The 21,416-nt window shown below is 43.9% G+C and overlaps 1 protein-coding gene and 1 long non-coding RNA gene across 4 annotated transcripts; one reads left to right on the plus strand and one right to left on the minus strand.

Moving 5' to 3' along the window:
* The first annotated feature begins 3 nt into the window (after window positions 1-3).
* LOC148109691 (uncharacterized) lies at window positions 4-18,605 on the plus strand. 2 transcript variants are annotated; one of them, XR_015725256.1, is made up of 4 exons: window positions 4-194; window positions 15,378-15,469; window positions 17,357-17,518; window positions 18,519-18,605. It is a non-coding gene; the product is annotated as an uncharacterized LOC148109691 (long non-coding RNA). The 2 variants fall into 2 exon arrangements; XR_015725255.1 differs by lacking the exon at window positions 18,519-18,605 and having other exon boundaries at window positions 17,357-17,857.
* Window positions 7,774-19,350, minus strand: ZNF514 (zinc finger protein 514). Of its 2 annotated transcripts, none has more exons than XM_087863687.1 (6): window positions 19,311-19,350; window positions 18,784-18,876; window positions 17,211-17,299; window positions 12,717-12,843; window positions 12,290-12,373; window positions 7,774-10,140 (listed from the first exon to the last, which is right to left on the minus strand). In XM_087863687.1, the coding sequence occupies exons 2-6, from the start codon at window positions 18,800-18,802 to the stop codon at window positions 9,158-9,160; spliced, it is 1,302 nt and encodes a 433-aa protein (XP_087719813.1). In that variant the 5' UTR covers window positions 18,803-18,876; window positions 19,311-19,350; the 3' UTR covers window positions 7,774-9,157. The 2 variants fall into 2 exon arrangements, with proteins under 2 accessions (XP_087719813.1, XP_045664928.2); XM_045808972.2 differs by lacking the exon at window positions 19,311-19,350 and adding an exon at window positions 18,541-18,632 and having other exon boundaries at window positions 18,784-18,920.
* Between the last annotated feature and the right edge of the window lie 2,066 nt (window positions 19,351-21,416).

The raw sequence follows: 21,416 nt of genomic DNA on the forward strand, positions 1-21,416 counted from the left end.
GGGTCCTCGCGTTAGGACCCGGGGGCGAGGCTTGGGCTGGCTGCCGGTGTGGGCGGAGCTGACTCCTAGTGTACTCTCCCGGGAGGAGACAACCGTGACCAGACGGAAAAAGCGGCGGACGCCTCGGTGCCGTGAAGACCTCTTAGGGCTGACAGGAGCTGGGGCTGCAGATCGTTCTCAACAAGAAGTGCGAGGTACAGACGAGCACGAAAAGGGTCTAAGTGAAGGTGCAAGGGGTGATGTCTCGAGGAGGTTTAGAATAGGTAAGACAGGGAGTATGAAATTGTTCATACCCAACTCCAATAAAGCTCTGAAGTTTTTAGATTCATTAAGCACGTCAGGTACCTTGGATTTGACACGCATTTATGTATTCTTCTGAGTTTAACGTTTGGTCACACACTCATATCCCACCTACGCTACGGTGTTTTCACCAACCCCGTTCATGGCTTCATAGCATCTGGGCCTGCCCGGATTGCCCAAGTATGTGGACGGACAGAAGGTATGGACGGCTTGTCAGAAGCTTGTATTCCTGCTCAGCCAAACCTCCGATTTTCAAATCTAGTTTAAAAATTTTCAAACATACAGAAAAACAAAAATAGTGACAGGTTAGATTCCAAAAATTAAAATTGACACGGTCGCTTCATCTACTCTTTTTCCTTTTTCTTTGCTGAATTAGACAACCTATTTCACCCCTATTTTATGATGCATCCCATTTTTATTTATTTGGGGTTTTTTAAGATTTTATTCATTTATTAGAGCGCACAACAAAGGGGAGCGGCAGGCAGAGGGAGAAGAATAAACAGGTTCCCCTACTAAGCAGGGAGCCCCATTTGGGGCTCAATCCCAGGACCCTGGGATCATGACATGAGACGAAGGCAGAGGCTTAACTGACTGAGCCACCCAGGGGCCCCCATACATCCCATTTTTAGTAGACTTTTAACATATCAACTTGGCTAAATTAAAAGAGATTAATCACACTTAGCGCTGGCAGGGATTTGGATAAGAGGCACTCAAACAGTGGATTGAAGAGGGAAAGTTACTACTCAGTTAAAAAATTCATAGATGGTAGGATTTCTGCAAAGATGGTCCCAACAATTCCTTCTCTGCCTCTAACTTACATATTATTCCTCCCATCAAGAAGTGAAGTTTATGGGGCTCCTGGGTGACATAGTCAGTTAAGCATCCGACTCTTGATTTCGGCTCAGATCACGATTTCAGGATTTTGAGATCAAGTCCCTTGTCCTACTCCACACTCAGTGTGGACTCTGCTTAAGACTCTCTCTCCCTCTGCCCTTGCCCCCTTTAAAAATAAGTAAATAAATCTTTAAAAAAAGAAAAGTGACGTTTGTTTCCCCTTCCTTGAATCTGGACTGGCCTTATCACTTGCTTTGATCAACAGAAAGTGGTGGAAGGCCTCATCAGATTTGAGAAGGCAGAAGAGAGCATCAGTGAACTAGAACATAGATCAGTGAAAATTATACAGTTCAAAGAACAGAGAGAAAAAAGAATTTGAAGGAAAGGTAACAGAGCTTCATAAATATTCCAGTACACGTGTAATGGGAGTCTCAGAATGCAGGAGAAAAATATTTGAAGACTGCATTGGAAAGTTAGTGGTCTGGGACTTCCAGCAAGGCTCAGAGAGGACTGGCAGTTTCCACTTTCATCCCCTACATATCCAGCTACCATGTAAAGAAATGTCGTTCAGCCTAGCCAAGTTGACATTTTAAAGCCATCACAGTCCATCCCGTGTCAACTTGACACCCACACACTTTACAGGAACTATTATAAAAGAACTCCATAAGGCATTACCCCTTACTCAAAAACTATGTTGTCCTTACCATGCATAATGTTCTGGAAAGGTTGTAAGAACCAATGGCATCTTTAACTTAAAATTAGTAAAACTTTTAGAAACCCTTTAGCAACCTGGCCAAAGGTAGCCCTTATGGCCAGAAGCCCCTTTGGCTATATGGGTCACTCCTTTGGGGATACAACAATTATCCCCCTAAAAACTGATAACTGGTAGGCCCATTTATTTAGAGATTCCCTTTCAATACTAGACTCTATCCTGCTGCATGCAGACATGACAAAATAGAGCAGGAGATTCTTGTATACACCCAGTCCTAGCATCAACAGGTTAAGGCCACCTTCCCACACCATCTTCCTAAATAGCTTCTTTATGATCTTCAACCATGAGATTTTATTTATAGGAAGAGACATCAGGGAAAACTGCTCTTGAACCTCATTGTATGGGACTTTATCAGATACTATTAACAAAAAATACAGCAGTGAAACTCCAGAGAGTCAATTCTCCAGTATATATTTCACAACTAAAGAAGAAATTCTTCAGAAAGTAGATGCGATACAACTAGAAGCCTACTGCGATAGAGGACTTCAGACAGGATTCTCCAAGATACTCTAGAAGCAGCTGATCTTCAGAAGTATATAGCTGATGAAATACTTCTGGAATAAATAGATGACCTCAGATAATGAATAGCTTCTGCCCAAGATGTCAGACCAAGACTTCTGTCAAAGTCCTGTTTTGTTTTTCTTCTGCTTGCTTATATTATTGTTCTCATTCCTATAGGTCCCTGGTTGTTTTCCACCCATAATGGTCCTTTTTTCTCTTTTCTCTCTTCTTCAATATAATTGTTAGGTCAGAACATATTCATTCTAATGCCATTTTTAAATTACCCCAAACAGTAAGCACTACTCTCAGTCTTACCAGTTGCTAAATTTGATATCCATTGCCAGACCACCATGATATATCATGTATATGAACAATTCTGGTCTCATCAAATGAGACTATAGGGAATTGTAGCCAGTGGTTTTTCCACTTGTACCTACAGGGACCAATGACATTAAACAAATCAGCCTGTGACTGCTAGTGTCCCTGTCTCCCATAAAAGGCTAGTTATTACCATCTAATGATCAGACTGGTAACTGTAAATTTGAATTTGACAACCTTTCTAGTGTAATGGGTCAGTTACTTATCACTTAGATATAGGAATCAAAATAGGTAACAAAACTAATGTAAGGCTTTGGTCTCAATCTCGTCATGAACAACTTTTTTCCCCTTGATTTCTATGTGCCCCTATTGGATTCTGCTTCCTTTGCAGCTAGGACAACGATCTTGTTTTTCTCACACTAAAACCTAATGCAGTTTGGGAATAGTATCCTAAGATCTGAGTGTGTACAGAAATCCCTTGTACAGAAATCCTGTTAGTCGCCAATGCTGGAAATTCTAACACAGATAGGAGCTCCAAAATGAGGAGCCTGATATTTAGGCACTCTGGCAAATTGCTAACTCATTGTTTATGTGAACAATCAGAGCAGTATTTCCAATGGAGGGAAATAAAAAGACTTTAAAAGACCTATCACTGACTCTGGCAGAAGTTATTAATGGTATCACCTCTTCCCTACATGGAAGATCTGTAAATCTGCCTCATTTCATTGGCACAAGTAGTTATGGGCAATTGCACTACTCTAAACGTCTAGTTGACGAACGATGGTGGTATCTGTGCCATGGCTATAATTTCTTGTTCTTAGATACATGAGACAGACATGGTAGCACTGGCTATATATTGCCTTAAAGAAAACACTACTTGGCACAATGCTTCTGACAACTGCTCTCTTACTAGATGATCGCTGTGATGATACAGCAACAAAAATATCTTCTGATACAGTTTGTATGGGGAAAACTGAACAGTCCCTAAGTTGTAAAGATCTGGAGGTCTAGTATGTCTGAATTGGCCAACCTCTCTCAAGCAAGAGAATGACCAAAGAGGGGGAACTGAGGAACTAAATATACCAATGGACAATGGACATACCATATATGACAATAGAACTCTGACACACACCTCTGCAGCAACCAGCCTGGAAGCCAAACCACAGCCTCTACAGCAATCAGCTCAGAACAGTCAGAACTTGGTCAAGGACTGCCAGTTCCCCTATTTTGTTTGCCCTCACTTTCAATTTAGGATTAACCATAGGGAGCCAGATAAGCTCCCCAAACCAATCATGTAAGGTGTCCTACCCCTAGTTAACCCATCTCCAGCTTTCCAATGCCAACAACCTCCAATCGGGGCATACCTGAAGCTTCATTCTTTTTCTTCTCATTATAAAGCATTCTTAACTTTCTGCATGCCTCTGGATCTCTGCCAAATGCAGGTCATAGTAGCTGATCGTTTGCTATAGCAAGCTCTGAATAAATAGCCTTTGTGTTCTCATTTGAGTGGGCTTCACTTACTTTCACAAGTACAGAGCCCTTCATCTTACAGAGAAGGCTGAGACCCAGAGAGTTATGGATGTGACCTCACACCCAAATGGCTTTGCAGTATTGGGTCTTGAGAAACAGATTCCTGGTCGTCTGTCAATATCCATCGTCCTCTTTGTCCTTAATAACAGAATCCCCCAAAGTTTAACTGGGCTCTTTGCTGCCCAGGACAAAGACCAATTTCTGGCTTCCCTTGCTATCAGCTGTGGTCCTTTGTCTAAGTTCTTGCCAGTGATCTGTAAGCAGAAGTAGTATATAGCAGTTATTTGTTGAGGAATATCTAAAGTACAGTCTTCATGCTTATGCTTTGTCTATTTGAATAATAATTGAAGAATTGAGGATGTGGGGAAAAGGAACCCTCATACTATTGGTGGGAATGCAAACTGGTGCAGCTGATGTGGAGAACAAAGGCAAAAGAATGTAAATAAAATTCAGTCTCCTTACAACTTACCGCCCATTGACAAATACTTGTATGAAAAAAATAATAATTGAAGAAGCATTTTCACATTGACTTGAGTGTGTGCTTCTGTCATAAAGAACTTGGCTGGTCTTTGTCCTTGATTCCTGAGAGGTAACCCCTAAATCAGTGGAACTTCCTGAGTGAGGAGTGTCTTTGTTATACATAGTGGGTCTCTGGGACCACACCTGATAGTTCATGCTAATGAGATGACTTTTGGGGTACCTGGGTGGCTCAGTCAGTTAGGCATCTGCCTTCAGCTCAGGTCATGATCCCAGGGTCCTGGGATCAAGTCCCGCATCAGGTTCCTTGCTTAGCAGGGAGCCTGCTCCTCCTCTGCCTGCCCCTCCCCTTGCTGTGCTCTCTCTCTGACAAATAAATGAATAAAATCTTAAAAAAAAAAAAAAAAAAGAAGAAGACTCTTGGTTGCCCCTGGTTTATGCTAAGTAGATGATTCAGGATAGGGGCTGGCCAAGTCAGAAAGACCAATCTTGTGATCAGAGGGTTGGGACTTTGAGCCATCTGGAGATTTGAGTTCAATTCTGTGGTCAACCAACCATGACAACATAATGAGACCCCAGTGAAAACTTTGGACTGTGAAGCTCAGGTGAGCTTCCCTAGTTGACAGTACTCTGCATAGTTACACATTGATATGCCAGCAGGTGATGTGTTCCTGGGGAAGATGAAAGCCTCACATTTGAGATGCTCTCGGACCTCAACCTATGTGCCTCTTCTTAGGCTGATTTTGATTTGTATCTTTTTGCTATAATAAAGTTATCATAATAAATATAGCCCTTTCCTGAGTTCTGAGATTTGCTCTAGAGAATTATCAAACCTGGAGGAGTAGAGGGAACTCTCAAATTTGTAGCCAGCTGGTCAGAAGAGTAGTCTAGGGACCCCCAAATTTGTGGCTGGTGTCTGAAATGAGAGCAGTCTTGTAAAGTACTGTATCTTTAACCTGTGGAGTTTGGCCCAATTCTGGGTCGTTGATATAAGAAGTCATTGTAGTGCTACAAAGTAAAATAGCAATGAGGTTTTCTGTACACACATACCAACCCACCCCCAAAAGATGGAACAGTGCCAATCTATATTTGAATTTGAAAAATAATTACATGAAGCAACATTGTATTTTTCTAAGAAAATATTTAATTGGTAGTTTTCTAGAAGGAAAGTTTTTCATCTAGTACAGAAGTGTGAAGTTGGGGGCGCCTGGCTGGCTCAGTCAGAAGAAAGAGCATGCGACTCTTGGTCTTGGGGTCGTGAGTTCAGGCTCCATGCTGGGTTACAGAGATTACTTAAATATTATTTTTTTAAAATGTGGTATATCTGTACAGTAAAATATTTTTTAAAAAAGTGTGAAGTCAGAAGCAGTGAGAAAACGAGGGCAATACAAGTTTTTCAAATTAAGACATGGTTAGTAAGCACCTACAGTCTGCTCATTTATGAGAGGAAGTATGAGAAATTATCTGAAGCAGCTGATAATCTGGTTCAGGAGACAACAAAGTGGCAAGCTGATAAACAAATGATTTATAGAGATCAAGACAGTAATAAGAACCATCCCAAGACAGCTTTCATTATTAAAAACCTTAAGCAGGGGCGCCTGGGTGGCACAGCAGTTGGGCGTCTGCCTTCGGCTCAGGGCGTGATCCCGGTGTTACGGGATCGAGCCCCACATCAGGCTCCTCCGCTATGAGCCTGCTTCTTCCTCTCCCACTTACCCTGCTTGTGTTCCCTCTCTCGCTGGCTGTCTCTGTCTGTGTCAAATAAATAAATAAAATCTTAAAAAAAAAACCTTAAGCAAACACAAATGCTTTTACAATTGCAAATCAGTAAGATATGACTTCACATCAGTGTTCAAGAGAATTCTTCCCTGATGACGGGGTATTTGAACAGGGTTCTAATTATTAGGCTTTAGAGAAGTGGAGAGGGCACTCCAGGCTGGTGGAACAGGCAGGGGAGTGTGAAGGTTGTCTGCAAATTAGTATGTCTATAATAGAAATTCTTGTCAGGAGCAGCAGGAGGTTAAGGCAGAGTGGAGAGGGCATTAAATGCCAAATTGAGGAGTGAGGATTTATTTTGTAGGCAGTACAAAGGCTTTCAGACAGGGCAGTGGGTACAGACTGATAAGAATGGTTACCATGGCAAAGATACACCAGAGAGACAGATGTTAAGCAAAGACCAGCTACAAAGTTGCAGGTATCCAGGTATATAAAGTGACTTAGGCTGGGGGTTAGAAAAGGACACTGGGAGAAAAGGTAAGACAGAACAAACTAAGCTATTACCAATGTAATAAATTTGCTGTTTCTCTCCTGTGCACTTTGGCTTTCTGGAAAGAAATTCCCATGATTTCTAGGTTTGTAAACTGGCATTCTGATCTCAGTTGTCCAGATGCCTCCTGTTCATCCTGTCTGCCTGCACCCCTCTGCCTTAGCCAATCTGTTGGACCCCTAGATTCTGCCTGTCTGCATGGACCCACTTTGAACTAATGCCCTGAAATCTAGGCTCAGCTTCTCATCTGGACTTAAAATGCTTGAAGGACTGTCTTTAATATAAGACAATATTTTTAGTCAAGACTCTTCTCTCTGCCATCTCCTACTCCTGGCTTCTTGAAATGTAAATTTCAGATGCATCATGACATGAACTTGAGATCCAGTAAGCTTAGGGTTAACTATTACAGAAAATAAAGACACACAGATGGCTTGAAGTAACAGACAAGATAGGAAGAGTAGTTTAGCAATAGTTGGTATATCTGTATATTTGATATTTTTTAAAAACAATTTTACTGAGGTATGATTTATGTACTATAAATTTCACCCACTTTGTGTGCACAATTCAATAATTTTTAGTAAATTTACCAAATTGTTCAACCATCACCATAACCCAGTTTTAGGACATTTATGTCACCCCAATAAGCTTCCTTGTAACATTTGCATTTACTCCCATTGCCTCTCCTGGTACTACTTTGCCTCTGAGGATTTGCCATTTCTGGACATTCCCTATAAATGGAATAGTGCCTGACATCTGGCTTTCACTTAGAATAATGTTTTTGAAGTTTTTATTTTTTTACACAGTACCCACACTTTAATGATTTTAATGTTTAAAAAGATTTTATTTCAAAAATCCCAAATCTTGTAGCATAAAGATCTAATAAAATTTGCTTTTTGCTCAAACTTTAAAAATACCACTCCATTGCCTCTTAGAGAGAGGGAACATGCAGTGCATGGGGATTTTGTACAGGAAGACCTTCAGTCTCTCAATCTCAAAACCACAGCTGTGAACCAGAAGGAAAAGAGGCCCAGCCCAGCGCATGGCATTTTCAGATTAGCTTCCTTAGCCCTAAGGTAGGGTCCGGCTAAATCAGTAGTGGCTCTCCACCTCACTAAGCTTCCATTCTCTTCACCCACGCAGTAACACTTCTGCTTCCATCAGTAACAGGAGAGGGAGGCAAAGCACAGTGCAGTTATAGAGAGCCCCCACTAGGTAGAAAATCACCAGACTTGTTGATTTCTCAGATTCCTTTCAGCTCTTGTTTTATGAATCTCAAATCTGAAAGGAACTTTCCCCATGTTCGTTAAGTTCCCATGGTTTCTCTTTGGAGTGAAGCCTTAATGTCTGCTGAGGCCTGAACTATACTATGGGTTTTCCCAGTTTCACCAAATTAAAAAAGTCACTATACTACATATTCTCTGATGTGCAGAATGGGTGGAACATCGGCCAGAGGCTTTTCCATATGCATTACATTCCCAGGGTTTCTAACTGGCAGGGTGAGTTCACTGATGTTTATAAAGGAAAGAGGTTTGGCTGAAGGCTCTCCCACATTCACTATTTCCATAGTGTTTTTCTCAAGAATAAATTCTCTGATGTTTATTAAGAGATGAGCTCTAATAGAAGGCCTTCCCACATTTACTGCTTTCAAAGGGCTTCTCTTTTATATGTGTTCTTGGTGCTTAGTAAGGGAAGAAGTATTACAGATGGCTTTTACCACACTTGAGTTATCTGCTATTTACTTATTTATTTATTTATTTATTTATTTATTATTTATTACTTACTGAACAGTATGTGACTGAAGGCTGTGTCATACTCATTGCATTGATTAGGCTTTTTGCCAGTAGGAACTGTCTGATGTTGAATACTGTGTGTCCTCTGACAAAAGCCTTTCCAAATCAATCACATTTACTTGGTTTCTCACTAATATGGATTTTCTGGTGTTTGATAAGGGGCGAGGTGTGACTGAAAGCCTACCTTCTTTCTTGACATCGATAGAGCTTCCCTTTAGTATGTACTGTCTGGTGTTGGATTAAGATAGAGGTCTTCCAACCAAAAGTCTTCCCACATACATTACACATGACACACAGGATCTCTCTCCAGTGTGTGTCATGTGAATACTGTGTGTACTCCAACTGAAAGCCTTCCACCAGTCACTGAATTCATACAGCTTTCTTCCCAGCATGACTTTTCTGATGTTTAATAAGGGATGCAGTATGAGCAAAGGCTCTCCCACATTCATTACACTTGTAGGGCTTCTCTCCAGTATGAAATCTATAATGTTGAGTGAGAGATGAACTCTGGCTGAAGGCTCTCCCACATTTATTACATTTGTAAGGTTTCTCTCCAGTATGAAATCTATAATGTACGATGAGAGACGAACTCTGGCTGAAGGTTCTCCCACATTCCCTGCATTCATAGGGCTTTTCTCCAGTATGAGTTCTCTGATGTTTAATAAGAGACGAAGTATGACCAAAGGCTCTTCCACATTCATTACATTTGTAGGGTTTCTCTCCAGTATGAAATCTATAATGTAAAACAAGAGATGAACTCTGGCTGAAGGCTCTCCCACATTCGCTGCATTCATAGGGCTTTTCTCCAGTATGAGTTCTCTGATGTTTAATAAGGGATGAAATATGACCAAAGGCTCTTCCACATTCAGTGCATTCATAGGGCTTTTCTCCAGTGTGACATCTCTGATGGCGCCTAAGTTCTGACTGGAAATGGAAAGACTTCCCACATTCATTACATTTACAAGTTTTCTTCCCTGGATGGGTTCTCTGGGATTTATTTCTCCCTGAAGTCTGTCTGAATTCTGTATCACATTTATGGGATCCTTCTCCTGTAGGAACACTGTGTTGGTTAACAAGGACTGATGTTAAGCCTAAACTTCTCCCAAAGTCACTCTGTTTATGATCTGTCTTAAGGGTGATGCATTTATGAGTGATTGACATTTCGTTCAGGTATCTCTCCTGGTTTTTTGGATGTATCTCTAATTCGTCATCACAACCACAGGTTGCTTTCAATTTGCAGAAGCAGAGTTCATCTCTGATGTGTTTTTCCACTGATACTATCTGGAGTAATTCTTCTTTGGAAATTCCCTGATTTAGTATTGATTCCTTGGCTTTAGGCCTTTTCTCCCAGTCTGAGGGGGAAAAAAAAAGTTATTCTAGTATTAACTGTTCCATGTGCCCAGAAGAAGTAAAGTCTTATAATGGATGTAAGATAATGAAGCTTTAAAATAATATCTGAGATGTGTACAGTTTCTTTCAAGTATAGTGTATATCCGAAGAAGGTTTTGGAGTTATCAAGAAGTGATAAGCAAGTGAATGGAGATTAGGAAAACCTGAAAAAATAGTATTTGGATTCCAGTACACAAGGTGAGTCCAAAGATCACAAAGATGAGAAGAGGGTAGGAAGATGTCCTCCACAAAGTCCCCTCAGCACCTCAGTAATATATTACTGTATATAATTATGATAGGCAGAATAATTCTCCCCCAAAGACATCCATGCCCTAATCCCAAGAACTTGTAAATATGTTACCTTATATGGCAAAAGGGACTTTGTGGATATGATTAAGGGCCCAGACCTTTAGATGGGGAGATTATCTTGGATTATTCAAATGGGCCCAATCTAATCATGTAAGTCCTTAAAATCAGAGAACATTTCCTGGCTGGGTCAGAGAGATGTGGTGTGAGAAGGACTCAGCCCACCATTTCTGGCTCTGAAGGTGGAGGAAGGGCACAATGAGCCAAGGAATGTAGCAGTCTCTAGAAGCTGGAAACATTCCTCAGTTGATAGCCAGCAAGAAAACAAGGATCTCGGTTTCACAACTGCAAGAATTGGTTCTGCCAACAATTCAAAGATTCTCCCCTAGCCACTCCAGAAAGGAACACACCTCTCCTGACATCTTTTGTGAGACCCATGCCAGACTTCTGACCTATGAACTATTAATAGACTTGTGTTGTTTAAAGTCATTAAGCTTGGGGCGCCTGGGTGGCACAACGGTTAGGCGTCTGCCTTCGGCTCAGGGCGTGATCCCGGCGTTGTGGGATCGAGCCCCATATCGGGCTCCTCCGCTATGAGCCTGCTTCTTCTTCTCCCACTCCCCCTGCTTGTGTTCCCTCTCTCGCTGGCTGTCTCTATCTCTGTCGAATAAATAAATAAAATATTAAAAAAAAAAAAAAATAAAGTCATTAAGCTTGTATTAGTTTGCTTCAGCAACAATAGATAACTAACACAATAATAATAACAGTTCTGAAGAGGTAAACGATTAGTGATGCCAGTATTCCCAAAAGCCAGATTCTGAGTCAGTAGGTCTTATGTGACCCCTGGAGATCTGGATGTTTAACAAGCTCCCTGAGAGATCCTGAAACACAGCCATGTTTGTAGAGCACTGTCAACAGACAGATATTTATCTTAATACTAGATCCAGAGGTCACACCCTTCCTCCATTCTAGAAGGAAAAAGATCAAGAAAATATAGCTGAGATCAGCAACTTCCCTCTTTGTCCTCTATTCTAGTCTCCTTTAATGAGGCCCAGCCTGTGCTGTCAGGATTGGAGCACTGATTTCCTGAGATTCACCTATGACCCAGGGCTATGATTCTTCCTCAGAGATGGACATTGGCACAGACTGTCACCTTCCTCCACTGTGCCTGGGCTACACGTGGTAGGCAGGAGAGCTTTGAGTCCAGAACTCTGCTCCAAGAGTTGAGGCCTGTTAGGTACTCTCCAGTTACCTAGGAATACGTGATCTCAAAGAGATGACATCAACAGACAGCAAGGACTAATCTTTGTCCCTGGAACCACCTCTGCTGAAGCTCAGCTTAATCAAGCTTGAAGTGTCTTCACCTTGACCTTCTTGACATCCATCTGTCTGTCCTTGCCTGTAACCCTTTAATTTCGAGGCTACTCTACTGTTTGATCTCTCACTAACTCTCTTAACGGTGCTGATGTAGGATAGCCTGGCCATTTACAACTGTCAATCCTTAGATTCCATCCAACATTAACCATATGACATCTAGTGATGCTGAGTGGCACCAAGAACCCAGAAGGGGTGGGCAGAGATGGGTACCAAAGAAAGCATAAATGCTAGAGAAGAAATAAGCATCTCTTCTTCTGACACCAGATATAATTACAAAAGCCTAAAAGTATTCAAATACTGCAGTGGAGGACTCCTGACAAGTGGCCTCACGTTCTCAAAGGAGAGCCCTGTGACCAAGGGTTCAGGGCAATTTCTCACCCATGGCTGGTCCTTATTACATGTGATCCTGCTTAGGTCTCACTCACTCACCTGTTGAGATTTCTCCATCTAACACACAGGGCTCTTTCCCTTCCTCCAGCTGGGTGATCACATATGGTTTAGATACTGGAAGCCCTGATGGCAGAGAAAGAAAAGGATCATGTCTGTGTATGTTAGAGGCCAAGGCTTTGGCCCTAGGTCTTTCTGGGGGAGACCAGACTGTAGGTGTGGAGAGTCTCCAAAGAACAGGCATTGTAAAATATCAGAAGCAGAATCATGAAACTTCTTATTACAATTTCATATGGAGCAGGACTTTTCCTAGGAATGAGAACCTCAAAGACAATGTAACTGTCTGATTCCATAATCCCAGGGCAAAACTCAGTGAACAGGCCTAGAAACCCCAAGCTTTTAAACACCAATGAAATAAAGATGGCAGGCCTGACAGGCAGGCTTTGGGATTTGGAGGAGCTGAGCTCACCCAGAGAGGCCAGGTTCTTGAAGTTCTCCAGCATCACTTCCCTGTATAGGTCCTGCTGAGCAGGGTCCAGCTGCCCCCACTCCCACTGGGTGAGTTCCACAGCTACATCCTCGAATGTCATCAGATCCTGAAACACAGAAGACACTCTTGTACCGTTAGGGAGCACACTCTTGTACCCTTAGGGAGCACACTAACAGCCCTGAGGAGAAGAGTCGGTGGATCTCTTAGTAGAACCTTAGGATACAGAAGGGATTCCAAGAGTTCCTAGCTATCCCAATGCCCAGTTTGGGGTTGTGTCATCCCCAAAATATCTTAAGCTGCTCCAGGGATTGTATTATCCTTACTACTTGGTATCCTACCCAAAGCCCACTTCTGTCAGTATCACACTGCTTGTTAATATAAGGATCTCAAGAGAATCAGGCCGACAGAGACATTCTGGTTAGGTAAGGGTGATAAATGCAATCCATTTCCTCCATTTTCAACAGGTTTTACTCTCAGTTTAGTTGCATTTAATTAGAATCAACCAGAAGTAACAGACTAATATGTTTTACAGTCTTTTTTTTTTTTTTAAGATTTACTTATTAGAGAGCGAGGAGTGTGAGTGAGTTGGGGGGGGGGGGCAAGGAGGGAGACAGAAACTCCAGCAGACTCCTCACTGAGCATGGAGCCTGACATAGGGCTCAATCCCCAGACCGAGATCATGACCTGAGCCCAAACCAAGAGTCAGACGCTTAACCAGCTATGCCACCCAGAGGCCCCTGTTTTGCATTCTCAAATTCACTAGTATCAACAGTCTCCAACTGTTTTTGAAACTTGTGGCCTATGATTTTAAAGAAAGTTTTAACTAAGTCCAAATCAAATAATTTGGGATTTATAATAATTTATCACCACAACCACACAGTTCAGTGAAAGTATATCAAGTGGCCTTATAATAAATCAGTAAGTCTTTTGTGAGTTTGATTACCAAGAATCCTCTCCCCCATACCCTAATCAGTTTTCAGTTCCTACTCACTCAGCTCCCGAATGTGCAAAACTGACAGTGAGACCCTGAATCCCAGGTCCCCACAAGGTACAACAATTCTGTGGGTCCCAGCCAGGACTATCCTGTCATCCTCTATAACAGCAATTAGAACACCACCCATTTGACTTACACTGTACAATAATCCACGTACCATGAACTAAAATGCAGATAAATGAAGACAGTATAAACTGTTACTTTTCCCAAAATATGTTTAGAAATCAAATCCATTTAGGCACTGATTCCATAAAATAAGTCAAAATAAAATTTTACACTAACATGAACGTCAGTCCAAAATAATCAAATATGGAAAACTCACTACTATAGTAACCTCTCATAATAGATTACATTATTTGTTCAGAATATTCACTGGCTCCCCCTACAGGATTGAGTTCCCTGCCCCACTGACCCAGGTGTAGTCAAATAATCTGCTTTTGCAAATAGAATGTAAAACCTGTAATGCAGGCAAGATGTAAACCTTTGTTAATATAAGTCTTTGAGGGTTTGCTGTTGTCATTACAGCATAACTAGCCTAAACTAACTCATTAAAAAACTGGTACTTAATGTAGGGTTCTGCCATAACAAAAAGCCTAAAGTATGTGACTTTGGCCTCAGGGCTGGGTAGTAAAGAAACTTACTGGTGAGATGGCAACCCACATAATTTGGTGGTGAACTGTGTGCTAAAACTGTTGTCTGCAATAACTGGAAAGATGAACAATGTAAGCATGAACTTGTGATGTTATGAGAAGAGGCTAGAACATCAGTAGTGTGAGTTGGTTGTTATTGGCAGAATTTGACAACATATTACAAGAAAAAAAATGAACCTAAGAGTTTACCAGTTTGCAAAATAAAAATGGAAGGCAAAAGAAAGTGTCCAGAAATTCCAGGACTTGCTGAGTTAGTGATTTAACCAATTCTCGTTTCTAGTTGGTCAAAGACAATATAGATAAGGCTTCTGCATGATAAAGGATGATTAAAACTCAACCTAAGGGAAGGACCAAATCATGTGTGATAATCAAACCTTTTGTTTAAACCTCTGAATAATTTCAGATGGCTCCCCATAAATCTTTCAGGGCAACTGAATTGCTTAGTGACTAAAAGAATGGCTGTCCTGAGAAAACCCCCAAAGCTCCACAATTAAGCCTAAAGAGAGGGGCATATTTAAAAGAGAACTGTGGGCAGAACTGTTGACACATGGAAGTGACAGAAAACAAATACATTACATTTTGAGAGTTACATTGAACGTCCAACGCTTGAAAAAAATCCTCGAGCCATCAACCTACTCAGGATGAAAAAGCTGCTTAGCCCTCAAGTGAGTTTATTCTCCAGTGTCATTTCCTATGTGACCAAGGAGGATACTGCAAAAGGAACTTGGGGGGAAGAGCCAAGAGCTAAGGAAAATGAGGGACTGAAGAGCTCCACCCAGGGAGCAGAACCAGGACATAACCAAAAGACTTCCCAGTCCCAAAATCAGTGGTTCTCACCAAGTCTGCCAAGTGGAATTTCATAGCTGTTAGGGACCTGAGACTGCTGGGCTCCTCTCATGCTTCCCTGTTCTGAATAGGGGTGCTTATTGTGGTCATCCTGTCTCCACTGTTCCACTGTACATAGGATATATGGATTCAGGCAATTTGTCCTTTTAGTTCATAGGTCTCTAGATCCAGAGGAGAAACATCCAGACCTGATGCTGAGGTCATCACCCCATCCAGGACTTTGACCTTGTTGTTCCTACTAGGTAACTAAACAGAGTTTTTGGTTTATCTCTTGGGAAATTTGTGTGGAGGGAGGGAAGCGAATATTTCTAAGAAAACGGTAGACTTAAATATTCACTGCCCCTCCCCTAGCACCCCTCACTATGGGAGGCTTCTGTTTCCCACCTCACTGACATTAGGCTTGGCCACATGACTTCCTTTGGCCAATGGATTGTGGGCAGAAGCAACACATGTCCTTTCTGAGCAGAAGCCAGAATAACTATCTCCTGGTTCTGACACTGCACTTTTCCTTGCCACATAACACATCCCAGAGCAGGACTATCTTTCAGCCTGAATCCCAGAGCAAAGAGGGTGTGGACCAGTCACAGCCAGTCCACCACTGCTGTGTAACAGAGAAGAAATACACCTTTGTTACTATGAGCCACTGAGATCTACAGGCCATTGTTACCACAGCATAACTACATTAAGCTCTCTGATGCACCTCTGAATGTGTACATAAAGGCCAAAGAGGTTTAAACTCTATTTATTACTCTACTAGTTATTTGTGAGACTTTCCTACTGGTGGGGGTTTTCCTTAGTGGCTAGAAAATTAAACACAATGTCTATCATTAAGCTAGAATAAATGAAACTATCGTCTAGGTAGTATCAAGATGCTACCATCTTGGCATCCATGCTAGGAAACAATGCAGGCTGGCACCCACAGCCCTCCACTTGGTTCTCCAGCCTACTACAGCCAAACTTGAATCCACTTCTGGAGTCAGTCACCATTACCCCCTCTACCCCCATTACAACTGAAGCTGACAAGGACTAAGCAGTTACCATTTGCCAGAAGACTCCAGCAACGATATGAGGTAGTTGCATTATTGAGTGGTTAAGATCTTAGAGCCAGACAACCCGGATCTGAAACTAGGATGCCCTCCTTATGAGCTAGATAACCATGAACAAGTTACTTTATCTCTCTGTGCCTTGGCTTTCTCAGTTGCTTCTCTGTGCCTCAGCTGCCATCCTTCAAAATGAGAATGTTTGAAAGATGAAAGAGTTAGTTTAGGTAAATGGTGTACAATAGTTCCTGATACATATTTGGTTCTCAGTACATAATGGCTATTACTACTTTCATCATTATCATTAACATGATTACCATCTTCATTTTACAGTTGGCAAAACCAATGCACAGAGAAGTTAGGTGAGTCTTCCAGCCAGGAAGTAATGAGTTAAGTCTGTCTCCTCACTACTCCAGGAAGATAACGTTTGAATAGGGACATAGCCTCAAATGGCCTCCCCACCTGTCCATACCCTCAGAACCTCCTTGCCCCCTCTTCTCCATGAGCCTTACCCAACCTCTCCAGCACAGGCTGATTTTCCTTTTACGAAACCTTGAAGGAAAGGCCTATCTGTGCCACTCCCATCGTCATTAAATTATGCACATCCTCACTGTGACTGGGCTGCATCCTGGGTACCACAATCCTCTCCCTTCTGTGGTAGTGACACTCTTTCAAGGCCAGGGCTCTCTCACATTACTTGGTACTCACTGCAGGGCTCATGACAAAAATAAACCAGAGGATCTGAGTGAGTACATATGGAGCAGAGATGAGAGGGCCCTGGAAAGGGGCAAGGAGGCCAGCATCCACTTGATGGGCTCAGCCTCCTGCAGAGCAGGAACTGGGGTCAGTTCCCTTTGGCGTTGAACAGAGGCTCCAGAGAAGAGGGGGCAAAGACATCCGTAGTTCAGTCATTTGAGGAAAAACGAAGAGAACCTCAACTCACCTGGGGCCTGGCTTTCAGGAATAAACTGGCTGTTCCCTTTTCTCCTGGGTATCTCTCTGGAGGAAGAGCAGGGTCCTGAGAAGGGAGAACTAGGAAGGTAAAAGGAGCCATAAGGAAGGCTAACCCCATGCCTTTGCCACTCCCAGACTCCCCACGCTGGAGATCCCTGAAGAGTCAGTGTGTCACTTCCATGGTTCTGGGGACAGAGCTGGATCAAAGGGAGCTGAGCGGCAGCCTCTAGCTATCCCACAGAAGAGAGAAGTGCACAACCCCCTCCCTTCCTGTCCAAAGGCCACAGCAGTTTGCAGGTAACTTAAGTACCACCATAGCCTGGTCACTCCACTGAACAGTTATTTACTGGGCATCCAATATATAGGTCTTTCGAGGCCTTTTAAAAATATAAACATGGAAAAGACTTTCAAGGAACTTTAAATCTAGCCTGAAGTATAAGACATGTGAAGAATATAAAACAAAGCCCAGGGCAAGGCCACAGAGGGATATAGACTTTAAGGGAAAGAAGTCACACCTTTCCTCTCATCCTTGGGAAGCCAGATCAAAGGTCAGTTCTTCCTGAGAAGTTCCCAAGCATCGTTAGGTCTCTGCAAGCATACTTTGCAAGTCCCTCTATGATAGGGTTTTGTACCTTACTGTTTTTAAAGTTTGTTTTAAAAACAAAAACTAACCCTAACCATACCAGAGGAGTGGTTATAGCTAACAACAACAACAAAAGCATGGAAGTGGCAAGCAGCGTGGTTTAGTGTATGTCAGAACTTCTCAAACTTTAATATGTGTATGGATTCCTGAGGATCTAGTTAAACAGACTCTGATTCAGTGGATGTAGGGTAGGGCGTGAGAGCCTGCATTTCTAAAGAGTTTCGAGGTGATACCTGTGCCGATGGTCTATAGAACACAAGGCATAAAGGAATACAGAGGGGGTGGTAGTCCCAGAGATTTGGCCCAGTTCTGCCATTGGCCAGTCTTGTGACCTTGAGCATTTGTACTGAAGAGTGAAAAGTCAAATTAAAATGCCTACTGGGGAAGGGCAGGAGATTCTAAATTTACAAAGGAATGGCTTAAAACCTCCTGGGTCACCTGGATTGCCTCCTTCCAAACGCTAGTGAAAGGGTGGCTACAGGAGATGCCCCCATGTCCAGTTGAGCTAGACGAGCTAGAGGAAATTTTATTAGTTACTGAAGCAATAAAAGAATTGGTGGCAAGGCTCTAAATGGCCCCGGCGCCCTCTGATCTCTGGCCAGGGGCCACTCCCCCACAGACTTGTTTATTGTTTACCCTCTCCCTCCCACACAGGAAGAGATCATTTCTGGCCCACCCCGCTCTCCTCTGGCCTTTGGGAAGTCTTCCGTGGCCATCCCGTCCACTTCTACCACGGTGTCTGGACACTGATACTTCATGCTCCTGGGCCTGGAAAATTAGGAAATGCCACAGGGAAGACGGTTGTAAGCTCTCCCCCATCAGTGGATTCCCCAGCTTCTTCCTAGGGTCGTCCTCCTCCTCGGCCCACTACTAACTCCCCAGAAGGGCTTCTGGCCCTCTGCACCCTCGAGAGCCAAACCTGATGCTGTGGAGTCCATAGCTGGGACTAAGGGGCGACGTCCTTTCACTAGGTCCAAATCTCTGTCCTGCGGCCGCAGCCCTGCGATCCTCCCTACGGTTCAGGGAGCAGGGAGTAAGCTGGGTGACATCGGTCATCCCACTCCTCGCGGTGACGCCCAGCCAACCCGCAGGGCTCAGAGCAGGGCTATCGAACCCGGCCTCCCGGCCTCCGGCCCCGCGCTGCCGCCCCGGGCGGGGCGGTTCCCCCGCTTTCAGGCGCGCTTTCAGACCCCACACGAGCCCGGCCTGGGCGTACTGGCTCCGCTCCGCCGCCCTTCTCGGGACCAGGCTCTGGAACCCAGTTCCCACGCAGACCCACACCCACAGTGACGACTACACCACCAGAAGGTACGGTCGTATCCACGCCTGCGACCTCGGTGGCCAGTGCGCCTCCGCGGCCCTAAGACAGCAAGGATTCGGGAGAAAGCCTCACAGGGACACGGGCCGGCCCTGCAACTCTGTCCCCTAGCTCCAGACCCCACTAACCCCTCGCAGGCGAGCAGGCAGAGGAACACTTCCAATTCTGTCACAGGCTGGGGCGCGATGCCCGGGAAATGCCTGCGCACCCGAAGTCTCCGAACCCACAAAGAGTAAAGCCCACCCCTGCCCCAACCCCTGAGCCAAGACCCGTCCCGAGCCTGCGCAGACGGGCCGCTGCGCGGGGGTCAAACAAGCGAGCGTCCGGGGCGGGTCCGCGGGGCGGGGCGGATCCGCGGGGCGGGGCGAGTGGCGCCTGCGCCTTGGGGGCTGGAGCGAGCGATCTTGGGCGTGCGGGCCGGTAGTGCCCTGGTAATGGCACTGTACCCCACTGACCAGGGTTGAGGGTTTCCCATGCTCTCACCACCGTCTGGGAACTGGGAGCAACTTCCATCTTAGGCTCGATAGCCCGGTTTGGGGATGTCCAACCAGAAGCCACTGGAAATTTGTTAAAAAGAAAAGCCTGGGCCCTACCCTGAATCTGCTGAATAAGGTTTTCCAGGGGACTCTCTGGGCATATCTCTTACAGAGTGCCCAGGAGATACAGATGGCTCATTGCTAGCTACTAACTGCTATTCTACAGGCCGTCCCGTGCCTGTGCCTCTCCGCCTTCCTCCCACTGCTCCAAGTTCTGAGTTCTGCAAAGGGTCAACGAAGAAACGACTATGGATTCCTTCTCCAGAAACGAATATCATTAAGGACCTAAAAGAAATATACAAATGGTCTGAATATTAAAACGATGGCTCTCAGGAAGCAGTCCTCAGCCAGAGAGGGGACTTGTGAGGACTGGGGGAGGGGGGTATAGACCCTATCTAGGGGTTCAGGGACAACCCATTAAGTCGGGCAAAAAAACCCGCCATTTTCCTCTCTTGCTTTTTCAGTCTCTGTGTCACTTTTTGCCAGCACTCACGGTGGCACACATGGCCAGGATGGCACAGCAAGTGTCCAGCAAGCAAGCCCTCTTCCTCTAGGGTGGGGATGGGGCCGGCAGGGGTCCGGGGTGCTGCCAGGGAACCGTGGTTGGCCCAGGAATTTCTGTTCTCTTCTGTGCTCTGGAACCAAGAGGGTGAAGGGATGGACAAATGAGAAAAAAAAATGTCATCTCATTTGTGACTTGGCACAACAAGATAGAAATGGAACTGCTTCAGATTATCTTGAGGGGCGCCATCTGTCCCTGATGTGCCTTTTGGCATTGCCCTGCTACAGTGTCTGAAATTTCGGTCCTCTTAAATTCAGGACAGAGCGTGATCCAGAGGCCCATGTCACAATGCACATTTGTTACCCACGAGAGTTAATCAATAGCTTAACATGGATGTCCCCTTTTCCAGAGTGCTCTCATGTGCTACTTGATGTCAACTACTGTTAGGGTAGCTCTGGTTCCCAGCAACCTGATAAGTTTGTGCATTACCCCCAACATTCCCTCTTGCTGCTCCTTTGTAGTCAAACATTTCTCCCATTCCAACCCAGTGTGGCCACTGTTCTGTCCCCATAGTTTTGCCTTTTCCAGAATGTCATATAAACAGGATTATATAGTATGTAGCCTTTTGAGAGTGGCTCCTATTACTCAGCATAAAACCCTTGAGGTTCATCTGTGTCGTCATGGGGATCAATAGTTCATTCCTTTGTACTCCTGACTCCAGCTGCCCTGTAAGGAAGGCTGTTCTAAGGAGCTATACAGCACATCCATTTACATCCTATTTACCGGAACACTTGACCACATCTAGCTGCAGAGAAATGTACTCTTTAAACATATGCCCAGCTAAAATTCTATTACCATGGAAGATGGAGAGAAAAAAACGGGAAACATCAGATTTTAGGAACAATATTTAAAAACTTAGTTTACCCAGAGGAAGAGCAGGTAACAAGAGCATCTTTAAATCAAATTAGCCTGAAGGAGATGGCTTACCCTATTTTAAGCTAATTATAAAAAACAAAAATGTGAAGGTGCTTTTGAAAGGCAGAACTGAAGCACAGATTTTTCTACAGGTCCCCTATGTGCTCAGGCATCCATCATCACACAACCTCCAACTTTCCTGGGTTGAGAGCCCCACAGTACAGCACAAACGGAAACCTGTTCACAATTAGGGCTCAGGAATATGCAGTCATTGAGGGTGG

This window comes from Ursus americanus, chromosome 7 (genome assembly GCF_024610735.1).
Source record: "Ursus americanus isolate L20-20 chromosome 7, mUrsAme1.1.p, whole genome shotgun sequence".
In the NCBI taxonomy this organism is placed as follows: Eukaryota; Metazoa; Chordata; class Mammalia; order Carnivora; family Ursidae; genus Ursus; species Ursus americanus.

Excerpts from the sequence above, each read along its gene's own strand:
- ZNF514 (XM_045808972.2), bottom strand. The coding sequence starts at position 18,920 with ATGACCGATGTCACCCAGCTTACTCCCTGCTCCCTGAACCGTAGGGAG. Across the intron at positions 17,300-18,540 it reads AAAGGCCAGAGGAGAGCGGG|TTCTCCCTTCTCAGGACCCT; the intron begins GTGGGCCAGAAA and ends TTACCTTCCTAG. Across the intron at positions 10,141-12,289 it reads AGATGGAGAAATCTCAACAG|ACTGGGAGAAAAGGCCTAAA; the intron begins GTGAGTGAGTGA and ends TTTCCCCCTCAG.